Genomic DNA, 26,084 nt, shown 5'->3' on the forward strand with positions numbered 1-26,084 from the left:
CCTTCAGCCGTAGGCGCGTTACTATGTTACAATCAATCCCACTATTTGTTGGTAAGAGTAGCCCAAGAGTTGACGGTGAGTGGTGATGACTAGCTACCTTCCCTCTAGTCTTACACTGCTAAGTTAGGGACAGCTAGCGCAGATAGCCCTCGAGTAGCCTTACGCGAAATTCAAAACACAAACAAACAATTCTTTACGAACGAACTTAAATGTTGCTCTAAGCCTCTCCATCAAATGTAAGGGTAAACGTTTCTGGTCTTTAGAGAAAAGTAGTATGTTTAAATGATTAGATCAAAGTTTGGTAAAATTTGTTTATAGAATCAAATAAGTATTGGAGACACTTTCACACTTCCTTTAGATCTAGGACTGAAAGTGAGAGAGAGAGAATTGGAAATAAAAGCTGTGAACTGGACGTATATTAAACGTACATAATTCATTAAAACGATGAAACCGTGTGTAAAGTTAGTGTGTATTTTTGTTTTCAAAACACGGTGGTTTTACTTAGTATGTTTAAAGGTTAACCAATATAATGAATAGAGAACCCAATCGCATCGGACGAGTGTATAAATATTATATTGGACACCTGGTGTGTATTACATTTATAATTTTATTTTGTTGAAGATTATCAATTTGTGTTTAGAAAATAATTTCCGCCGGAAGTTCCTGAGAAACACACGCTTCATATCAGTATAACATTTTTATTTCTGTGAAATATTCTCGAAATAAAAACAAATGTTAAAGTAACGAGTGAAGAGTCCAAAAGAAATGTCTTTTATATTAAAGTAGTGTATGCGTGCGACATCTGGTGTAACGATTAGATGAAACAATTTTAAATATTCCAGTACGATATAAGTTACTTCAAACCACACTACTGTGAATACATTTTCTTCGATATGTTAATGATTCTATCATAGCTTGACTGAAGATTCGACAAGCTAATTGACACTATATACTCGGGAAGACTTAGACATCTAACTAATACTATATACCCGGGAAGACTACAAATCTAATTAACACTATATACTCGAGAAGACTTAGACACTAACACTGTATGTTCACTGTAGTTTAGTAATCTTCTGATGATTGTGGCTTAATATCAATTTTAACAACAAAAAATCTATACGGGAAACACTGATTAACAGTTTTCGTTTGTTTTTGCTACCACAATATTATGGTGATACACCACTGATTAGCTATAACACCAGAATAAAGCACGAAACCCCTTAAATCTGTCGATAATTGGAAAAGAGCTTTTAATCGTATGGTTGTGTTGGCAATATTAAGAAACTTTGTACATGTCAATTAACAAAATTATTTTAACTATAAAGTCAACAGAATCATTCTTAACTATGGAAATCGCGAAGATTAATGACAGAAGACAAAATCGTTTTAACTATATAAATCAACAGATACATTTTAATTATGCCAGTTGACAATATTAATTGAATCGTATAAATCAACAAAAGCGTTTTGGCTATGGTGATACGAAATTTAAAAAAAATTACGAAGTATCCTGAACATATTTCCATAGAATCTCATGCTAAGTAGTCGAGTTTACAAGGAAACTAGTTTGTGCCTAACAAAGATTACAGATGACTTGAATGGGTAACGAAGAAAACTAGTGCAAGTTTAACACACGACTTTCACCAAAACGTATCTTATTCCTAACATCGAGAAAATTGAACATCTAGTTACGAAAATCAATTTTCTAACCTCTTTATATTATTTTAAACTTGAGAATAATTTAGATAATTTTTTCACGTATTCCATATTTATGTTTCGTAACCGAAATGTTTAAAATACACATTTTTTAATAATTCCGAACATTTTAAACCTAATGACTATAGGACTGGCAGTTTGACTTGAATGATGTACGATTCGCAGAGAAAACACCACAATTTCAACTTTATTTTATGATTACAGTTAACTTTTGATAGACGTCTTTTCAAAGGACCTTTCGAGACTTTTGACTCTGAACCAATCATAACAAGCTAGATTCTCCATTACAAATCAAGAACAAAACCTATTTTGGTTTAATTGTTTATCGGAGCTTTAGAAACATATAATTCACGGTAAGGGTTTTACAAAAAAATATGTTTTCAAACAATTGTTGTTTTTATTATTATAGAGAATGAATGAACGTAATATGTGTGTTTTAGTTACCCTAAGCAAGATGGCGGAACCACCGTTGTGCCGTCAAACCTCTTAAAATTTAAATATTCTTCCGTTGTCGGAGTTTACTCTTGGAACGTTTGATGGTTTTTGCTTAGGTTCCCCTACCTCGTGCAAAGGTATCACAGATGGAGATACCTTGTGGCGGGCTCCTTCCGAAACGGTTGTATCAAAGGTTGATAAGTACGTGGCTGAGGTACGTGATAAGCCTCGCCCACGCATTAGTCTGTGGTTCGGATTTCTCCGTAAGACGGTGCGCAGGTAAGCATTTCGCAGAGCAGTCTGTACCTAAAGGAAAAAAAAAACAAAATAAAAGAAACATTCACACAAAACTACTAGTGGGACCTTACAATATTTTTCATAAATAAATTATAATTAATTAATAAAACTAACAATAATAGATAATCAACTAAGACAAATACCCTTTCTTCGTAAAACTGCGAGTGTTTTTCTTCAAGAAGTGACTTAACGACAATAAATACATTTAGGCACAATTTTCTATTATTCACAATGTAAAACGTAGCACCTTGCCATCGTAAAGCTGAAAATGAAACGACCCAACGGTTTAATTTGCTTTGTACGTAATAAGATGATTCTTTGTTCTATTGAGAAAATAACATTATTTTATTTTATTTAACTTAAATTCAGATGGCCTGGCATGGACAAGCGCGTAAGGCGTGCGACTCGTAATCCGCGGCCGCGTCGCGCCAAACATGCTCGCCCTCCCAGCCGTGGGGGCGTTATAATGTGACGGTCAATCCCACTATTCATTAGTAAAAGAGTAGCCCAAGAGTTGGCGGAGGGTGGTGATAACTAGGTGGCTTTCCTCTAGTCTTACACTGCTAAATTAGGGACGGCTAGCGCAGATAGCCCTCGTGTAGCTTTGCGCGAAATTCCAAAAACCAACCTTAAACTCAGAACTACTTTAAATAATAGTAATCTTACACTTATGTTGTATTTAGTTTGTTTTGTTTCGGGGAGGACATAACAATATTTATAAACGTTGAATTTAATTGTGGAGTCATTACGGCCTGGAAAGTAAATTGTTTGATACAGTAGAACGTTTGTTAATCTCCTGGGGTAAAACTACGTGGATATTAAACGGAATTTAGTCAAACGAATAATCGATTTCTTTTCTTTTACACTCTTGTAATTTAACTAAACAACAACAACAAAAAGAACACGCAAGACGAAAAGACAAAAATGTAAATACAGAATTTAGAACAGCTGTTAATGTACGTAGAAGTTAAATAAATAGTAAGTTACTTTACTGAAAATGGTTCTTTCATAATACCCAGATATTAAAGACACATTAAACAAGGTAGTCATTTTGAGGGAGGCGACATAACGGAAGTCGCACCCCTCCTGAGCTTGATGAGATGCCCTAAATGGCAGTTCTTGTGAAACATTTATTTTCATATTGAGTTAAAATGCAAATTATGTCATAGCGTGGGGTCTAGAAGGGGTTTGTTTCTTCTTCCCCTTCAAGTCTTTTGTAAAATGACGTTCCTGTAATTAGTTGTTGTTGTTTTTTAGATATGTTTGTTTGTTTTTTGGAATTTCGCACAAAGCAACTCGAGGGCTATCTGTGCTAGCCGTCCCTAATTTAGCAGTGTAAGACTAGAGGGAAGGCAGCTAGTCATCACCACCCACCGCCAACTCTTGGGCTACTCTTTTACCAACGAATAGTGGGATTGACCGTCACATTATAACGCCCCCTCGGCTGGGAGGGCGAGCATGTTTTGGCGCGACTCGGGCGCGAACCCGCGACCCTCAGATTACGAAGCGCACGCCTTAATGCGCTAGGCCATGCCAGGCCTTTTTAGATATGTGATACTCGAAATCTCAAACTGATTAAACTGTCTGATTTGTTTTGAAAAATACTGAAAATGAGATTTATTTTTATTTGTTTTTTATACAATTGGCTATCTGTGCTGTGCTCACTACCTGGTATCAAATCCTAATTTTTAGATTTATAAGTGTTTATTTGTTTGTTTTGGAATTTCGCACAAAGCTACTCGAGGGGTATCTGTGCTAGCCGTCCCTAATTTAGCAGTGTAAGACTAGAGGGAAGGCAGCTAGTCATCACCACCCACCGCCAACTCTTGGGCTACTCTTTTACCAACGAATAGTGGGATTGACCGTCACATTATAACGCCCCCACGGCTGGGAGGGCGAGCATGTTTGGCGCGACTCGGGCGCGAACTCGCGACCCTCGGATTGCGAAGCGCACGCCTTAACGCGCTAGGCCATATTTATAAGTGCACAGACGTAATTCTGAGTTACTGGGGGCTCGATCCATATTATGTATGCCACGTACATGGCTATCTACTCTCCAAAAGTATCGTTTGTTCTCTCCCACTTCTTATACTGAAGTTCTTTCATGAAGCATTGAGCGGTTATGACCATAAAAAGCAAAATATTTTAAAATACAGTTAAGGAAGTAACGTTTTCATGACAGTGAAAATTTAATTGGCGAACAAGATGGTTTCCAACGCAAGTGAAAAAGGCGGGAAGAAAGCCAAGTGTTTCTTGCAGTACTAACAAGATGTTGTTCTATCTGGTTGCATTAAGGCCTCAGCTTTGTCTAATAACCAACTCACGTTTTTCTGGTTAATGGAGTTATAACTATTCATTCTTTTCACTGTACATTTGTAATCAGTCGTCTTTTATTTACATTTTATGACGTAAATATGAAGTGGAATTAGAGCCACGAACCAGACTACCGTGGGTGGAAGCAGGCAATATTATACGATATATTTTCACAAGAGTTTGAAAGTTTATTATGAAAATGAAAGTTTGCTCACCTCAGAGTTCATGAAGCAATATAACACTGCTACAAACATACCCTAGAAGAAAAAAAAGTTGAAACAAGGAAAAATGCTGTTATTTTATTTTCAATTATTGAAAATAAACTATTGAAATATCAACCACATGAAGTACTAGAAGAACATTATTTTAAATAATATATATTGAAACACAAACAGATAAAACATTAAAATTTATTTAAAGTTTAACACTAACGTTTGTGCTATGAAATAGGGACTGGAGAAATATTCGATCTCATATTAATTTTGCGATGAATGAAATAACACAATTTTTACTTTTTCTTGTTCCTGGACAGAAAGTGTTATTCCCCAATTGCTTATGCCTAAAGTAAATGGAAAAGACCTATTTTTCTCTTCAAACTTTGCTTTTGTGACCTGGGAGCGTATAACGAAAACATGATGGAAGACGATATTTGGGGGCTGATACGTGAAAGTGATTTACATTACAGTCGCAATTCTCGAAAAACTACTCACTTCTAAACATTTTTGTATAACTTTAGTATAAATACATGTAAATCTTGATTCATATGTTGTTTTATTCAGACCTTATGTAAATGAAAATGTGCAAATTTGCCCGTTTTTACATAGAAAATAGGTTAATTTCTAAATTTCATCATTCAGGTCACAAAAGTAAAGTTTGAAGGGAATAATGGCCATTTTCTGTACTTTTACAACATAAGATATTAAGAAATAACACATACTATCCAGGAACAAAATGTGTGTTACATAGTGTAATAATACTGATGTTTTACCTTATCGTGTTTATTATCAGTTGATGTAACTGGTCAACTACTGATGTTTTACTATATCGTGTTAATTTTCACTTGATCTAACTGGTTAACTGCTAACGTTTTCACCATATCGTGTTAATTATCAGTTGATTTAACTAGACAACTGCTAACGTTTTACCCTTTTGTGTTATTTAGCAGTTAATATAACTAGTCAACTACAGACGTTTTAGCGTATCGTGTTAATTATCAGTTGATGTAACCGATCAACTTCTGATGTTTTACAATATCTCTCCAGTTATCAATAAATCATTCAAGTTACAAATTTACTTCTTAAACCTGCAGGGTTTACTTACATATTTGTTGGTTAGTTAACCGGAATCAGACCCAGATTATATTATATGTGTTTATGTATTAAACATTTACAACATCAGAAATAACGTTCAATTTACAGTTACAGAACTGTTCCAAGTGAAACATTGGTTGTGTTATATCACAGTGAAGTGTGGGTGAGTTGTGTTTCGTCGTAGTAGAGTATGGTTGAGTTGCTGAGTTACATCACAGTAAAATATTATGAGTTATTGGGTTACATCACAGTAAAGTGTGGGTGAGTGGTTGGGTTAAAGTGTTGGCGATTTATTGGGTTACATCACAGTGAAATATGGGTGTGTTTTGGGGTTACGTCACAGTAAAATGTGATTTGGATTTTTAAGTTCTTTCTGTCAGTTAGCCATCAAACAACCACTAGTTGTATGTAACATAGCAAAACAAACATTTCCTCGTTGTTGCTTAGCAGTTTGTGAGAAAAAAAACATACAAAGAAATGTCTCTCTGAATACAAATTACCCTAAGTTATATGTTTAAATAACTTTCATAGAAGTTTCAGAGTACATTTGTCAAGACGGCATTTTATTTTAAGAATCCTTTTGTTTATTTGGTTAATTGTCTGAAGAAACTCCTGGGCTGTTTTCCAGGTTCCGACTCCAGCCACTAGGTGTATAGTGTTGTTGTTGTTGTTTTGAATTAAGCACAAAGCTATACATTGGGTTATCTGTGCTCTGCCCGCCACGGGTATCGAAACCCGGTTTTTAACGTTGTAAGTCCGCAGAAAGTGTATAGTGATTTTCTGGATTCAGTTTATCGTTTCTACCCCAAAATGTGAAATATTCAAAATATTCAATGTCGTTACTTGTGCTTTCTTTAGGACTATCAAAACATGCTGAGATGTGAAAACGTAAACAAAACAAAGCGTTTGTGAAAGGTAAAAAGGAAGCACTGAAACAGTTAATCAGGTAGTTAATGTACTCAACTCGTAATCTGAGGGTCGTGGGTTCGAATCCCCGTCTCACCAAACATGCTTGCCCTTTTAGCCGTGGGGGCGTTATACTGTGACGGTCAATCCCACTATTAGTTGGTAAAAGAGTAGCCCAAGATTTGGCGGTGGGTGGTGATGACTTACGCTACTAAATTAGGGACGGCTAGTGCAAATAGCCCTCGAGTAGCTTTGTGCGAAATTCAAACACAAACAAACAAAACTTAGTTTAAATAAACATCACATCTACCCAATTGCTCACCACAGATCGTCGCGGTAGTGACAGCAACTACAGTCAAAATTACAGTTTCAATGGCCATATGCCGCATTCCCTTAAAGAGTCTCCAATGGTCAGTCACTCATTAGGAACTATGCATTCTCACGTATATCCTTACTGAATTTTTGTTAAACAATGACGAAATTACCAGTTTGATACTATACTATAATGGAGTAGTAGTTGTCGCCTAGTCCAAAAATATCCTAACAGAATCGGATATCAGTAGCTGGATGTCCAAAACTTGGTATCCGAACGAAATTAATATATGTAAGTTTACTATACGTTTTATTAATGTTTTTTTTTTTAATTTCGCGCAAAGCTACACGAGGGCTATTTGCGCTAGCCGTCCCTAATTTAGCAGTGTAAGACTAGAGGAAAGGCACCTAGTTATCACCACCCTCCGCCAACTCTTGGGCTACTCTTTTACTAATGAATAGTGGGATTAACCGTCATATTATAACTCCCCCATTGCTGAAAGGGCAAGTATGTTTGGTGCAACAGGAATTCGAACTCTCGATCCTCAGATGACTAGTCGAACGCCTTAACCCACTTGGTCATTGGGCCAGACATTTCAAGAATGAACATTTAAAAATTCTTTATTATAATTTATTTTATAGGTGGCGGTAGTGAAAAAAGTAAAAAGTAAATTTAAAATAAGTAGTAGAACGTTCTATATTTTCCATAATTTTATTTACGAGGAAAATAATTTTTTTCTTGATATAACTTATAATACGTTGCTTACACAATAATGATAACATTTTTGAAACACAAACAAAAATCTAATAATTTTTACGTTAAGTGTGTGTGTGTTTTCTTATAGTAAAGCCACATCAGGCTATCTGCTGAGTCCACCGAGGGAAATCGAGCCCTTGATTTTAGGGTTGCAGTTCCGTAGACTTACCGCTGCACTAGCGGGGGTCATTTACGTTAAGTTCTTGCTGTGATTTTCAGAGAAAAACAAAACAAAAAGTAATTTTGTGATTGACTGACAAGCTCAGCGTCGACGTAAAATCGGACTGAGTCCAGTCTGATTGAAACTAATCTTCCACTCAGACATTTTTCGCCACAGAAAGAATAAGCTGAAAAAGTTTGGGATCAAATTGCCAATACTGTATGACAATAGGGAACTGTTACAAGGAAAACACAAGACCTTTCAGATCTCACGCTAAGTGCTTGTCAACACTCAGGCTTCTGAATGTCTTTTGTTTGATGAATGGTAACTCACGACATGTCAGAGGAGAGTTTTGCTGACAGCAGACATGAGTCTGGAAAGTATACATTTAAAAGACATATAACAGTGCAAAAAATAACAACAACGAAAAACAAAACAAACAACAGCTAGCAAAAATCCGAATCTATATTAGTGAAGACCTCCAAACTCAAAACTTTTTAGTAACTCTTGAAAATAGGTATGCTCTATTATTTACACGGCATCTTGTTTGGTTTTGAATTTAGCAGTGTAAGACTAGAGGGAAGGCAGCTAGTCATCACCATTATCTACTCTTATGCTACTCTTTTACCAACGAATAGTGGGAATAACCGTCACATTATAACGCCCCAAGGCTGAAAGGGCGAGCATGTTTGGTGCGACGAGGATTCGAACCCGCGACCCTCAGATAACGAGTCGAGTGCCTTAACCACCTGGCCATACTAGGCCCACGATATCTTTGTAGAATGTAACCACAGATGTAATTGCTTTATGTTTGATGGTTGATCGGAAATTAAGTGTTATAAGTTCTCCTAGTTCTTACATATGTAAACTACGTTGTTGTTGCTTAACTAACCACATTAGGACAAAGTTTATTTCATAAAATGCAGAACCATTTCGTTAGCTAACCAGTTTAAAAATATCGAACCGTTTTATTCCTTTTTTATGAGCATATAACATCAAAACCTAATAACACAGTTTACTTAAATTCTGGTTAAGAAGTTATCACAGATACTCACCTACAAAAGTTATAATGTTTTCAAACTAGGCCCAAAACTCGAACACTTTCGAATAGTTAACTATTCTTCTTCAAGAGAATGAATAATAATTATGCACTATTTGAAAGTGCTCGAATTTTGGGACTAGTATGAAAACACAGTTCACTTAAAGTTAAATAAAAATATCTTGCATTTGACAATCTTGTTTTTATAAGGACGAATGTAATTTAATGTTCATGTATTTTATTTGTCTTCCTTACACGGGTGATTCACTTAGCCATGATTGAAAGGATCCTTTATCTTACATTTTTCAGTATTGTTACAAACGGAATGATTTCTTGCCACAGTAACATCACTGGAGTGAACGAGAAGTGAAAAGTGGAAGTGCTAATTTATGTACAAACATTTATATGGGTATTTCCAATGTAACAGTAAACATGTCATATGGGTGTCTCCAAGTTGAAAACGAGCAAGTCATACGGGTGTCTCTTATTTAAGAATAGGCGAGTCATATGAATGCCTCTATTTTAAAAAGAGGCAGGTCATATGGATGTCTCTAATTTTACAATGGACAGGTCATGTGGATGTGTCCAATCTATATTCTAATCACGTGGTACATACACAACCAAGTACTAAAGCTAACATAAACAGGTACGTCTTAGTCAGTGAAATCCAGTTAACTATGTTACCTGATTGATGGATAATATATCAACGTACAGAGAGTGCGCAGTATACGTACCTGTGAAGATTGGAGCACGGCGTTAATGATCATGTACGCCCTCTCTAGGTAAGCATCGTCACGAGGATTGATGCAGAAGAGAAGGTGGGGGATACCAAGCAGTGGAAAAAGGAGGGCGGTACCCTTAATGGCTTTCCTGGAAAACAAAATACTGTGATGTCATTGGATAATATCATTTTTTTTGGACTTATTTTATGAAACATTCAAATTCTCGAGATTTTTGTTTATTCTCAAATAAACACAAACTCAAGATATACTTTGCGATTGAGCAGTGTCTGTTGAATGAAATGTAGTTCCATTTATTGTGTAGGAGTTGATATTTTTAATACGTACTGAACCTGTGCATACTTAAATAAAACAGAAACAAATTTTGTATATATACTAATTGTATGTGTATATATATAAACACAATATGTATTAAAAGAGACGTACTATTGTCGATGTACGAATACAGCCACACAATAGTTACCGAATAACAATGTTAAGTTTTACCATTAAGTACGTTTGTACCACTATGACAACCGATGACACGTACTAATAAACCTTTACCATTATCAATGTTGACACCTTAAGTATATTTTTAACATGACGAGACTTGTTGTCGGGTAAATTCTACCAATATAAAGGACTGTTGACTGTACGCTGGGTAAATTCTACCAATGTTAAGGATTGTTGACTGTACGCTGGGTAAATTCTACCAATATTAAGGACTGTTGACTGTACGCTGGATAAATTCAACCAATATAAAGGACTGTTGACTGTACGATTGGTAAATTCAACCAAAAAAAGGATTGTTAACTGTACACTGGGTAAATTCTACCAATATTAAGGACTGTTGACTGTGCGCTTGGTAAATTCTACCAATATAAAGGACTGTTGACTGTACGCTGGGTAAATTCTACCAATATTAAGGAGTGTTGACTATATGTTAAGTGAACTCTACCACTAGTGAGGTTAAAACTCTAGCATGCTATACGGCTAGCAGAATATTCTACGAGTTCCAAAAATATTTTATGTCAAATTCGAGAGATAAGTAAAAAGAATTACCTGACTTGTGTAGTTTCTATGGAGACGCTCATTCGCAATTTTGTCACCAGGATACGCACGATGTTGACTAAGAAGACAGTGTTGATCTATAAACAACAACAACAACACACAAAGAAACATCAGTCGAGTTATAGCTGAAAATAATAAAACCATCTAGCATGCAGAAAAACAGAGATCTTGAAGTGGTGAACAAATATTTACTTAGAACATTATATACTCACTTGATAACCCACACTTTGACCACTCCTCGTGCTGGAATAGCCACACACGAGTAATGATAACCCACACTTAGCCCATTCCTTTGTCTATCAAGATGTATCAGACACAGTCACTAACCTATAAATGATTTAGTTGTTTTTGTCTTAATATTTTTATATCTATGTCAATGAAATTGTATTAGTGGCAGTATGAAACATGGGTATACGCATCAGAAGAATCGTTATTATGGTCCAGTAGGAAAAATAAACATGGGTACTCACCAGAAGAACCATTATCATGGGTCCAGTAGGAAGACTAAACATGGGTACTTACCATAAAAACCATTATCATGGGTACAGTAAGAAGAATAAACATGGGTACTCACCAGAAGAACCATTATCATGGGTCCAGTAGGAAGAATAAACATGAGTATTCATCAGAAGAACCATTATCATGGGTCCAGTAGGAAGAATAAACATGAGTATTCATCAGAAGAACCGTTATCATGGGTCTAGTAGGAAGAATAAACATGAGTATTCATCAGAAGAACCATTATCATGGGTCCAGTAGGAAGAATAAACATAAGTATTCATCAGAAGAACCATTATCATGAGTCCAGTGGGAAGAATAAACATGAGTATTCATCAGAAGAACCATTATCATGGGTCCAGTAGGAAGAATAAAACATGGATACTCACCAGGATAGCTATTATCATGGGTTCAGTAGGAAGAATAAACATGGGTACTCACCAGGATAGCTGTTATCAAGGGTCCAGTAGGAAGAATAAAACATGGATACTCACCAGGATAGTTATTATCATGGGTTCAGTAGGAATAATAAAACATGGGTACTCACCAGGATAGCTGTTATCATGGGTCCAGTAGGAATAATAAAACATGGGTACTCACCAGGATAGCTATTATCATGGGTTCAGTAGGAAAAATAAAACATGGATACTCACCAGGATAGCTGTTATCATGGGTCCAGTAGGAATAATAAAACATGGGTACTCACCAGGATAGCTGTTATCAAGGGTCCAATAGGAATAATAAAACATGGGTACTCACCAGGATAGCTGTTATCAAGGGTCCAGTAGGAATAATAAAACATGGGTACTCACCAGGATAGCTATTATCATGGGTTCAGTAGGAATAATAAAACATGGATACTCACCAGGATAGCTGTTACTATGGGTCCAGTAGGAATAATAAAACATGGGTACTCACCAGGATAGCTGTTACTATGGGTCCAGTAGGAAGAATAAAACATGGGTACTCACCAGGAGAGCTGTTACTATGGGTCCAGTAGGAATAAGAAAACATGGGTACTCACCAGGATAGCTGTTACTATGGGTCCAGTAGGAAGAATAAAACATGGGTACTCACCAGGATAGCTGTTACTATGGGTCCAGTAGGAATAATAAAACATGGGTACTCACCAGGATAGCTGTTACTATGGGTCCAGTAGGAAGAATAAAACATGGGTACTCACCAGGATAGCTGTTACTATGGGTCCAGTAGGAAGAATAAAACATGGGTACTCACCAGGATAGCTGTTACTATGGGTCCAGTAGGAAGAATAAAACATGGGTACTCACCAGGATAGCTGTTACTATGGGTCCAGTAGGAAGAATAAAACATGGGTACTCACCAGGAGAGCTGTTATCATGGGTCCAGTAACAACCCATATATAAGTCGTTTTCCCGTATCCTTTCCAACATGGCGTCTCCAGGAAGAGAGACATGGGTATTGACCAGGAAATGATAAACAACAGGGGAAAACCTGGAATTAATGAAACAGTGTACTGGTGATGAATATCACACAACATTAAAGTACCAGTTGTTTAACGTGCTAACACCTGGGAACCATACAACATTAAAGTACAGGTTGTTTGGTGTGCTCACATCTGTAATGGTCATCTAGCGGTCAGTCAGGGCCCCCTATTATATATATATAGAGCTCGTTTTTATTCAAATGTGATCAGCAAGGCGAATCCTGTTGCTGTTGAGACAGGTTAAAGTTCACGCATATTAGGTAAACTCCATCACTGATTTATAGTAAGTGTGTGGCAGTCGGTGTTAGGAGTTGACAAAATTAGTTGCATATACTACCACATCCCTCGGACGACAGCGGGATGTCAGTTTGATAAAACTTTTAAAGTCCCAGTTTATGAGAAAAGTGAATGGAGACTGGTTTGTTTTGTGTTGAATTTCGCACAAAACTGACCCTAATTTAGCAGTATATGTGCATTTTTCTTATATCAAAACCACATCGGGTAATCTGCTGTGCCCATCAAGAGGAATCTTACCCCTCATTTTGACGTTGTAAATCCAAAGAATTACCGCTTTCCCAACGGGGGACTTAGTAATTTAAGACTACAGGGAAAGCAACTAATCATCACCACCCACCGCCAAATCTTTGACTACTCTTTCATTAACGAACAGTTGGATTGACGGTAACATTGACGGTCAGCTGAAAGGGCGAGCATGTTCGGTGTGATGGGGATTCGAATCCGCGACTCTCAGATTACAAGTCGAGCGCCCTAATCACCTGGAAATGCCGAGCTGCAATGGAGATTGGATTCACACCAAAAACATAAATTATACAAATACTAACATCCGTGTTATATTCCTCGTGATGGACTCACGAGACAGCTCAATACTGTTTTGGTGTAAAAAAACTATGCTATCACCTAAGTTTAATTATTAATTAGTTACAAGGTTTTAGTGTTAAAGGCTTATTAACGATGACAGAAGATGTAAAGAATTTACACAGTAACGTCAAACACGAAATTCACAGAGCACTGAAAGTAGAGAACATAGTGTGGCCTTTACTTGTACAACATATTCACGGGCCAAAAGTACGGAGCGTGACTTGTTTGTCAGCAAAATGAGACGCCAAAAATTGTTCTTTAGATGAACAGTCTCTCAAGTTAACCACTAGGGCACGCCCTAATCAGGCGGCCATTTCAAGAAGAAGTATCATAGTAATTAGCAATGAGAGTTAATTAGCAGACTAAAAACACAAAAGCCAAGTTGGAAGGAGCATAAGTCGACTCATTAGTTATAGCTGGCTTATGGCATACTTGTTTATATATATGAACTCAGTAACATGGTAGCTGAGGTGATAGTACAGTTTGTTTTGGATGAAAACCACATTGGATTGTTGAGATGTGTATGGTTTTTGGTTTGGTTTGTTTTGCATTTTGCGCAAAGTTACACAACGAATGGTGGGATTGATTGTAACATTATAACGACTCACCGCTGAAAGGGCGAGCATGTCTGGTGTGATGGGAATTCAAACTCGTGACCCTCAGGTTACGAATTGAGTGCCTTAACCACCTGGCCATGCCCGGGCATAAGAGATGTGTATGGAGTAACATAGCATTTGATATACGTGCTCAACAGAATGGTACTTGAGATGTGTTTTAATAGGACAAGAGATTTTACAGAAATGATGGAAATGAGATAAGACAGGATCACTTACCCCAGCCTATCAGGTAGTACAGCTTGAATGGAGCACCTTTGTCGAACACGGATACAGTGATGCGACTGTGCAGAAGCAGACCTTCTACAAACATCCAGTTTATGCTCGCCATGGCGGCGTACATTTTGAGGGATAATATCGTTTTACACAACCAGTCCTGTGAGTAAAATTGGAGAAAATATAAAGCATAGTGTAGTTGGATATATTTACCCCTATTAGAATCAAAAATTGTTTATTATGCTGTTCTACTTTTTTTTTGGAGCTTTTGTTCCAATAGCAACCTCATGAGGTAATATTATAAAATATCTTGATGGTAGAAAATTTTTTTACACTATTCACAAATAAGGAAAACACAGTCTCCTAAGTTACCTCGTATCTTAAGTTATTATAAATCTTCAATTTTCACCAATCTCCTTTCATCACTCACTTAACACTCCTACGAAAAGACGTTTCTAGTCCTGATTTCTCCAAGCCCGTTCCCCTGGCTGTGGTTTCGCAAGATAGTAGATAGGGACAGTGGGAATCTCGTTAATCCATTCATTATTGGATTTAAATGGCAATTTCATTTAAATACAAAATTATTAGCCTAATATTAATAACCTTTCAAGTTGCTCTGGGGCCTATTAGGCCCCACTTTTCGTAGGAGTGTTAATGAAATATACGTAGTATTTTTCAGGTTAAACGATTCTTTTTCCATCAAGAATAAATAAGATGGGCTCATTAAGTTGGAATATTTGATCAGGAAATAGTGTGAAGAAAATTTTAATTTCTTGAGATCAAGTTTGTGACTACACATAAATGTAGTCACAACAGTCTTTACTTGATACCACAAAACCACAGTGCATGCATTTCCTAAGAACAAAGAACAATTTCCTTTTATGGAGAGAGAGGTTTCTGTATTTGTTATTCTTTGTAAGCTTGTTCTAGACATTATTCTATATAATTCTATATATTTAAGTTATTCCATGATGTTATTTACTCAAAACTATAACATAAAAGTTTTCCAGGACAAATAACACTACCCGCTTGACTGGCCACTCCCTCTCATTAAAAAAAAGGAAGGTTGTAACCATGAGATATCACCTGAGGTACCAAAGAAAAAAAACTTCTATCTAATTCACACAGTAAGTGCAAATTTACAGCTATTTTCCATATAGGCAGTCAGAGTGTTACCTGTGGTGAATGACACAGATCAATAGGTATCTAGAAGGTAAGAAACTTAATGACTTGTTTGACCGTCTTGTCGTGAGGAACCTGCATGCATATAAACAGATGAAGATTTTGGAAAATTTTATGATATACTAAATTTTTCCTTTTACTTTCAGGCTGGCTCATTCTAATTTTAAAGCTAAAAACCAACTAATTTTATCTGGGTAGTGAAGAAATCAGCATAGTTTTCCCTCGCTCCTTTAAAGAAACATTTACACGGAAATGCAGATGCCACAACCTTTTAATATAGATTAAATATATACCAAAAATGACAACATATACTTTTAATAATGTTATGCAGTACAATTTTTCATCGTAAAAATAAACCTTTAATATTGATAAGCCCCTTTAATGCTCTCTAACAACGGTAATAATTTCAATAAGTATTTCGTGATAAGAGAACTAAGAATTTCACCTTTTTGAGTTACACCAAATTAAATATGAAACACAATACTAAATAATGGAAAAAGCATCAAAAACACATGTACAAAATTACCTTTCTGATGCCAAATATAAGTCAATACTTCTACAATGATATAAAAATAACTCTTTAACACAGAATTGGTGATACAAGTACAAAAAGAATACCTTTAACAAAGATATAATTCAAAAGTTTTTAAAACAATACAAAATACGTAAGTAAAGGTTTCTGAATAAAAAAAGTTACAAAGTCAGTCCTTCATTGAAGAACACAGTGTTTGTATTGACACGTTACAAGCTAATACAATACAAAATACAGGATACAAAGTTTAATAAACAACATTACAAACCAAATTCTGAGACACAAGACACAAGTTAAATGTTTTAATTTAAAGATGTATCTCTGTAGCTGTGGTACTGCAATCTGCTGCTATCTGTGAACCGAGAAATTCAAAATATTTCCTTCTGGCATTATGAAATAATCAATCATTGGCAAAATTCGGCCAAACTAGGACGTTACAGTTTAAATTGTCATCACATAGGATTGATAATGGTGGCTTGTGCAACTGTTGGAATTGTAGAGGTATACATTTCTACTCCAACAGATTCACTCATTGATGTGCAAGACATAATGGATACTGGTGCGCAAAAGTGCATGGATCACGTAGATGAGCTGGGTTTATATGATACAGATTATCCTCTTATACACTGCCTTGACCAAGAATCAGATGTTGAAACAACTTAAAGGATGATCCTTTTATACACCGGCTTGACCAGGAATCAGATGTTGAAACAACTTAAAGGATGATCCTTTTATACACCGGCTTAACCAGGAATCAAATGTTGAAACAACTTAAAGGATGATCCTTTTATACACCGGCTTAACCAGGAATCAGATGTTGAAACAACTTAAAGGATGATCCTTTCATACATTGGCTTGACCAAGAATCAGATGTTGAAACAACTTAAAAGATGATCCTTTTATACACCGGCTTGACCAGGAATCAGATGTTGAAACAACTTAAAGGATGATCCTTTTATACACCGGCTTAACCAGGAATCAAATGTTGAAACAACTTAAAGGATGATCCTTTTATACACCGGCTTAACCAGGAATCAGATGTTGAAACAACTTAAAGGATGATCCTTTCATACATTGGCTTGACCAGGAATCAGATGTTGAAACAACTTAAAGGATGATCCTTTTATATTCCGGCTTGACCAGGAATCAGATGTTGAAACAACTTAAAGGATGATCCTTTAATACACCGGCTTGACTAGGAATCAGATGTTGAAACAAATGAACCAATGATAACAGATTAGCTGCAAAATGCTTTTGTGGCTAACCATGGCTTGATAGGAAACAGCTCCTATAGAAGTGAGGTACTTTTATGCACATTTCAAAGTCACACCCAGTCTTTATACTGGTACGTCTATTTCTTCTATTCTGATGTTTGGTGGTCTCTTGTAGCTGTTAAAGTGCAAACTCGTTTCTGTCAACTAATACAGATTTTAAACACTTCCCATGTTTTTGGAAACGCCGAGTGATGTATTGTATAGTACAATGAACAGGAGACGAATGTTCCTCCTGAATACAAGCGTGCTCAACAAAGATCCTATTTATCTAAGACTAGTTGCTCTTCACACCATCGTTATTTGTGGTGAATATTACTCCCAATCAGTTAAGCCAGTGTTAATAAACTTTGTAAACGTGTTTGATGGCTTGTAAGATCCATTGGACTAGATGTGGCATGGCAAAGCGCACATCTTCACCATATCCAGCACTCCATATAATTCAGAGAACAGTTTACTGTTGAAATGAGCTCCTGAACCCTGTGGACATTCTATATCTAAAAACCAAGCAATCCAGTAATCCATCAACACAGAAGCTAGGAGCACACTGAAGTATGAGACATTGAGTAAGCTGTGGCCCATTTAGTGAAATAATTGATAGCAGTAAGTATACAGTAATGACCTTGCATAAACTATGGAGGTGATCCAGTGATATCTAGGGCAATCCTCTGTGGAGGAGATATAACAATTTTCTATTAGGGCGTACCCTGTTTATGATATCCTTTTCTCTGGACAATACACTCATTTTGTAGTGTTTACGCCAGTGCTAAATGTCTTGAGTCAAATGTTGTCAGTAAAACCTTTGTCAAATGTTAGCGCATGTGCATTTTACACCTAGATGGCTTCCAGTATTAGATACATTATGGGAAGTCTGGAGGATCTCTTGCCATAAATCTCTGGGGACAACTAGCTACATCACACATCAAGAACCATATCATGGCAGATAATAACCATGGTACAAGTCTTGTGCCTAGTTATGCATATGCCAAATAACCACCACGTCAGATACCTAGAACCGAGTACGAGAACACTGACAGTATCATTACTTTAAACAAACTTAATTAAATATTCCACCATATGTTGGGATAAATGTGGTTCCCAGAGAAACGTACTTACAATGTCAACATACGTCAAAGAATGCCTGCACAGAACGCCTGGGGATGAGATTATAATAAGCAAGATCGAGTGGATAATAAGAGCTACCACCAGGTTTTGGTGCACTCGCAGGCGGGAACATTGAAGGGATCTGAAATAATTAACAAAAAAATTTTGTTCTTCATTCAGTTAAGGCAGATTTTAGGTCGCCCTCTCTCGAAGTAAAATATTACTTCAATTTGCGAAATGTTACAATTCACACAAATATTTTACAAATTTATTTTTATACTAACATGAAAGCAACATATTTTGAAACAATTGAAGTTTTTAAATAGATATTTATACATAGGACTAACAGTATATTAATTCGTATTTGTTTAATAAACGGCGACTTATGAAACTTCCAACACATTTAGGAATTACTATGTCTGGGTTGGAATATTTTTTGTAATTTACAAGCTCAGTTTTATTATAATTTAAATAGGAATAGTATTTCAGTAACTCAACGTCGTTATTACAAACATAATGATAAATAATTAGCAAAGTAGTTCGTAGTAAGTTTTGACAATAAAACTAACTAGATTTAGGCTTATAGATTTAAATACACATTCTGTCAAAGCGTCAGTAAGTGTAGCACCCCTCAAAGCCTGTTGTTCATTGACCCTTAAAAAATAAAGCACCTACAGGTATGTTTCTACAAAGAGGGTTTGAATTTTTAACATAAAAGGAACAATAGTGGTTCTCAAAAAGAGACGTGTTTTAAAAACTTAATGCTAGGATTAAAACGTTAATTTCAAGATAAACTATCAGGTAAAATTTAAATAATTATTTGTCATTTAGTTCATCGATCAAAGTGCAACCTTCTGGAGGTGGTTGCGTTTCATTAACGTTATTCTGATGTGATCCGTGTATTTTTTTGTGCTACAAACTCAAACTATGATGATGCTACGAATGTTTGTACTGTAACCACGAGCGATCCAAACGTAAGAGTTATATACAGTTCAATTATATATACTTCGTATTATCCAATACGAGCCTGTCCAATTAGGCTTCCTATGAGATTTGAAATATTTCGCGGTATTGTTAACGGTAGCTTAATAAACTATTTTTTTACACTCATCTCTGAACAGAAAGTTTTATATACTCGTGTGTGTGTGTGTGAAAATAACACTGAAAGAGAAATGATAAAACTGAATCAGGTAGTCTTTTATTTAACAAGTTTACGAAGTTTAACTAACGAAAAAAAACAACACTTGTTATATGATTAAAAACCACTGTTGAAGTGAAAGATATTGAAACATATGTGAGTGTCAGTCGAGAATCAAGTATCGCGAATGCCTCTGTGGCCGAACTTAGAGATTACTGAAACAATACTAAAGGTAAACTATAAATCTGAAAATTGTATAGGCCAGGTGGTTAAGGCACTCGACTCGTAATCTGAGGATCGCGGGTTCGAAATCCCGTCACATCAAACATGCTCGCCCTTTCAGCCCTTTCGCCTTTTCAACTATTCGTTGGTAAAAGAGTGGGATTGACCGTCACTTATAACGTCCCCACAAGGGCAAGCATGTTTGGTGTGACGGGGATTCGAATCCGCGTTCCTCAGATTACGAGTCGAGTGCCTTAACCACCTTCGTTGGTAAAGGAGTGGTGGGTGGTGATGACTAACTGTCTTCCATCTAGTCTTACACTGTTAAATTAAGGACGGTTGAGGTTGCGCCTTGATTGATGAAACAATGACAAATAATTATTTAAATTTTACCTGATAGTTTATCTTGAAATTAACGTTTTAATCCTAGCATTAAGTTTTTAAAACACGTCTCTTTTTGAGAACCACTATTGTCGTGTAGCTTTTCGAGAAAAAAATCAAGAAACAATTATAAGGGTATGGCAGTGTGGCACCAGCCAATAAAATTTGTTGTATTACTATTTGTATAGGTCGATATAGTGTCAGGCAATAGGATTTGTTGTTTTATTATACGAATATGTCGCTATGGGACTGACCAATAGGATTTGTTGCTTTATTATAAGAGTAGATCGATGTGGTGCTTACCAATGGGATTTATTGCTTCATCATAAGTGTAGGTCGTTGTGGGACTAACCAATAGGATTTGTTGCTTTATTATAAGAGTAGGCCGATATGGACCAGCCAATGGAATTTATTATTTTATTATAAGACTAGTTCCATATGGCTCCACTAATAGAATTTATTATTTTATTGCAAGTGTAGGTCGATGTATTGCTAGCTAATAGGAGTTTTTGTTTTATTATAAGAGTAGATTGTTGTGGTACTGACCAATAGGATTTGTTATTTTAATATAAGAGTAGGTCGATGTGGTACTTGCCAATAGGGTTTATTGCTATATTTTTAGTGTAAGTCGTTGTGGGACTAACCAATATAATTTGGTGTTTTATTATAAGTGTAGGTATAATGGGTGTCAGCCAGTGGAATTTGTTGTTTTGTTATAACAGTAGGTCGATGTAAGCTAGCCAATAGAATTTGATGTTTTATTATAAAAGTAGGTCGATGTAAACCAGCCAATAGAATTTGATGTTTTATTATAAAAGTAGGTCGATGTGGTCCAGCCAATAGGATTTGTTACTTCAATATAAGAGTTGGTCAATGTTCCTGAAACATTATTATCCAGCATTTATAGTTATGAGATAATTCAAAATTTTGTAAGTTTAGATTCAGGTTTTCATATTTAAAGTATTTTCTAAAAAAAAAAAAAAAAAGCGGAATAAAAACCCGAAATCGATATTTGAGTTTGAGCAAGACTTTGGTGTTTTGTTAATATTAGAAGACATTGAAATATATGTGCGGGCTGCAAGGTTTACTACTAATATACTAATTATTTGTCCGTCTGTCTCTGTATCTGTCCATCCATTCTTTTTTCCGTCTATTGTATCAACTCTCACTTGAAATAACAGAAGATAAACGAAGTTAGTAGGAGGGCCACCAGGGATAACAGCGAGCAGACGAACAAGATGTACGTTACCGCCACCTGGCTGTAGGATAAATCTCCAGCTTCCTGTTGATAAAAGGAAGAAACTGCACGTTAGCACACGAACCGTATTACCACATTTTGACACAACCTGTTAATTAAAGCATGCTAGAGATTTGATTAAAAACTAACATTTTCTTTTGATATATCAGTGTCTTGAACGGTATAATCATCTAGAGAAGACCAGGCTAATTAAATAAAAAAATACAGTGATATCGGGTTCCACCACTTTTACGCGTCATCAATTATATTTAGCCAATGGCAGCTGTCAACACGTTGCTAAGATGTACTAATTTTATGTTCTAAGTCTCTCATTATTTGGAACTTTTTATTAATCCAAGATAAAATTAGAAATAACGAAGGTTGTGTAACTGATATCGAACGGTATAAGCTGGAGTCCTACTAATTTACATATTATTATTACTTTGTCACTTCATTTTAAAAATTCACGTCGTATTACAAGACACGAGAAGTTTTAGAAAAAAAATCTGGACAATTTTCTGTTATTCATGCACGATTAAATAAATTTCAAGCGATCGAACTGTATCAGACAGAACGACAAAATATCAGTGTTAGGTAAACCTGAAATCCTCAAAATAATGTATTTTACGCTTGTTTGTGTCACATCGGATTAATTAAACATTTAAAATCACGTCCGACAGAAAAATAAGTTCCAAGAAGGTAGAACGAAAGGGATTGTATATTTATTTTGAAAGAGAAAGAGCTGAGACTTTTAACATTTACAGATGAATCTTTCTCCATTGAAAAGTGGCCGAGCGCGTAAGGCGTGCGACTCGTAATCCGAGGGTCGCGGGTTCGCGCCCGCGTCGCGCTAAACATGCTCGCCCTCCCAGCCGTGGGGGCGTTATAATGTGACGGTCAATCGCACTATTCGTTGGTAAAAGAGTAGCCCAAGAGTTGGCGGTGGGTGGTAATGACTAGCTGCCTTCCCTCTAGTCTTACACTGCTAAATTAGGGACGGCTAGCACAGATAGCCTTCGAGTAGCTTTGTGCGAAATTCCAAACAAACAAACAAACAAACAAATCCATTGAAAAGTCCCCCCCCCACATGGTGACACAGTGGTAACTAAGTGAGCTTGGGATGATAACAATCGAAGTTCGATACTCGAGGGCGGATCAAGGGGACCTCGTTCTATAGTTCTGGAAGCTTGCAATAAAACAAACAATTTTTTTTCTCATGATGTCGTTTCTGTTCGGAGACAGTGTCTATCAGGTTACAATAAAGTTTCCAGGAAAACAGGAAACTTTTCGCCTGGAAATAGTCGTTTGTTTGGACGAAAGTTTTTTAGATGAAACGATATTCGTCAGTTTGAAATCCAGACGTGAAATTTATGTGTAAACCAAAAATACTTAAAATGACATTTTTATGTAGTTTTACCTCAATTCAAGAAATATATAAACACGCAACACTCTCTAAACAGACAACACTGTAAGCATATAATACGCTGTAAACACATAGGACTGTAATCATATAATACTCTATTAAGTTTGTGTTTTTCTTATAGCAAAGCCACATCGGGCTATCCGCTCAGCACACCGAGGGGAATCGAACCCCTGATTTTAGCGTTGTAAATCCGGAGACATACCGCTGTACTAGCGGGGGGCACTCTATTAAGACACATTACTGCAAACACACAACACTCTAAACATACAATACTTTATTAAAATACAACACTGCAAACAAACAACGCTCTATTAAGACAACACTGTAAACACACAGTACGGTTCAAACTACACTATTTATTTGAATTTAATAATTTAATGAACAAACATTTGAAGGAATACCTACAAGGAAACTCACATAGTGAAGTTTTAACGAAAGTTAACATCAATAATAAGGTTCAACTGACATACAAGAAAGATGCTTGTAAGTGTATAATAATAAAATTGTGATGGCTGCTGCCCGTTCTATAGACATATGTCTGTAACTGTGAAAAAAGATGTACTTTGTAATTTGTGTTAATTATGCTTGGATAACATGCTCTAATTTTCAGTTCGGTTGAGATATGGTAATTATGGATGGCAATGAGGATGGTAAAACCATTCCTCCTACTCTTCCAATCAATTACGGACAGTCGCGATATGATGGATGTGACGGATGATGCATTGTAATCTTCAAAATACCCATCATCCTGAAGATCAAAATGTTAATCAAGGATGCTCAGATATCCGTATGATTTGATGAGATCATACAAAAAGACAATGGATACCTGTTAGTGCCATGTAAATACGCCCCACACCATTATTCCACCTCTAGTAATTTGCGGAAAGGAAACAGCGTATGAGGGATACAAAGGTTAATGGAGTGAGCTCCAAACTTTGATTCTTCTATCTATATCGAGATTCATCTGACCATGTGATATATTTCCATCTGTCAACAGTCCGGCAAAGTCAGGTGGTCAAGGCGATCGATCCATAATTTGAGGGTCGCGGTTTCGAATCCCTGTCACAAAAACCGTGCTCGCCCTTTGATCTGTAGGAGCGTTATAATGCTACGGTCAATCCCTCTATTCGCTAGTAAAAGAGTTAGCGGTAGGTGGTAATGACTAGCTGCCTTCCCTCTCGTCTTACACTACTAAATTAGAGACGGCTGGCGCAGATATTCCTTGTGTAGCTTTGCGCAAAGTTCAAAACAAACAAACTATCTTCCAACAGTTTAATGCCGATGGTCTTTGGACCATCGTAGTCACTTCTTTCTATTAATAACTGCAGCTAGTTGTTTGTGGGCAGAATAACAGTTGCCCAGATGAATTGTTTGGAGCTTCCTGCGCATTGTTTAAGATTAAATTGTTTTAAGGTTCGTGTAATCTACCAATTACCGTATCACTGAACTTCTATTGGTGTTCGCAGCCACTAACGATTACTGCATATTATTTTCTTGAGCTATTTCAGCTGTCCACAAACACCCTTTATTACAGAATGTTTGTTCTGTTACTCATCACTGTCTCGTGAGTTGGTCGTTTTTGATTTCTTAAACACTTAGACTGTTTTTCTTGTTGAGGCTGGAAGCTACTTCGGCGATGACAATAACGCTTCAAGTCAAAAATTTTCAGAATCTTTTTTATCTTACTGAATACTGAGGAACTTAAAAACCTAATCAAGTTACTTAAACCGAATTAAAAACCAGCTCAAGTTATTTATACTGATCGAAACCTATTCAGATTACTTATACTGGCTCGAAACCTACCCAGATTACTTATACTGACTCGAAACCTACCCAGATTACTTATAATGACTCGAAACCTATTCAGATTATTTATGCTGACTCGAAAACTATTCAAATTACTTATACTGACTCGAAACCTATTCAGATTATTTATACTGACTCGAAAACTATTCAAATTACTTATACTGACTCGAAACCTACCCAGATTACTTATACTGACTCGAAACCTACCCAGATTACTTATACTGACTCGAAACCTACCCAGATTACTTATAATGACCCGAAACCTATTCAGATTATTTATACTGACTCGAAACCTATTCAGATTACTTATACTGAATCGAAACCTACCCAGATTACTTATACTGACTCGAAACCTACCCAGATTACTTATACTGACTCGAAACCTACCCAGATTACTTATACTGACTCGAAACCTACCCAGATTACTTATACTGACTCGAAACCTACCCAGATTACTTATACTGACTCGAAACCTACCCAGTTTACTTATACTGACTCGAAACCTATTCAGATTACTTATACTGACTCGAAACCTACCCAGATTACTTATACTGACTCGAAACCTACCCAGATTACTTATAATGACTCGAAACCTACCCAGATTACTTATAATGACTCGAAACCTATTCAGATTATTTATACTGACTCGAAACCTATTCAGATTACTTATACTGACTCGAAACCTACCCAGATTACTTATACTGGCTCGAAACCTACCCAGATTACTTATACTGGCTCGAAACCTACCCAGATTACTTATACTGACTCGAAACCTACCCAGATTACTTATACTGGCTCGAAACCTACCCAGATTACTTATACTGACTCGAAACCTACCCAGATTACTTATACTGACTCGAAACCTACCCAGATTACTTATACTGACTCGAAACCTACCCAGATTACTTATAATGACTCGAAACCTATTCAGATTATTTATACTGACTCGAAACCTATTCAGATTACTTATACTGACTCGAAACCTACCCAGATTACTTATACTGACTCGAAACCTATTCAGATTATTTATACTGACTCGAAACCTATTCATATTACTTATACTGACTCGAAACCTATT

The 26,084-nt window shown here is 36.3% G+C and overlaps 1 protein-coding gene across 1 annotated transcript in view; it reads right to left on the bottom strand.

Moving 5' to 3' along the window:
• Positions 1 to 393: 393 nt before the first annotated feature.
• Positions 394 to 26,084, bottom strand: part of LOC143234448 (corticotropin-releasing factor receptor 2-like) — an 86,922-nt gene continuing 61,231 nt past the window's right edge. Inside the window, exons 4-11 of the mRNA XM_076471838.1 lie at positions 21,710 to 21,822; positions 18,812 to 18,941; positions 14,714 to 14,870; positions 12,879 to 13,009; positions 11,030 to 11,115; positions 9,983 to 10,118; positions 4,980 to 5,021; positions 394 to 2,460 (exon numbers count right to left, since the gene is read on the bottom strand). Of these exons, the coding sequence (XP_076327953.1) occupies positions 2,206 to 2,460; positions 4,980 to 5,021; positions 9,983 to 10,118; positions 11,030 to 11,115; positions 12,879 to 13,009; positions 14,714 to 14,870; positions 18,812 to 18,941; positions 21,710 to 21,822 (1,050 nt within the window). The 3' untranslated portion in view covers positions 394 to 2,205. The remainder of the gene's footprint in view (positions 2,461 to 4,979; positions 5,022 to 9,982; positions 10,119 to 11,029; positions 11,116 to 12,878; positions 13,010 to 14,713; positions 14,871 to 18,811; positions 18,942 to 21,709; positions 21,823 to 26,084) is intronic.

This window comes from Tachypleus tridentatus, chromosome 12, assembly GCF_004210375.1.
Source record: "Tachypleus tridentatus isolate NWPU-2018 chromosome 12, ASM421037v1, whole genome shotgun sequence".
NCBI lineage: Eukaryota > Metazoa > Arthropoda > Merostomata > Xiphosura > Limulidae > Tachypleus > Tachypleus tridentatus.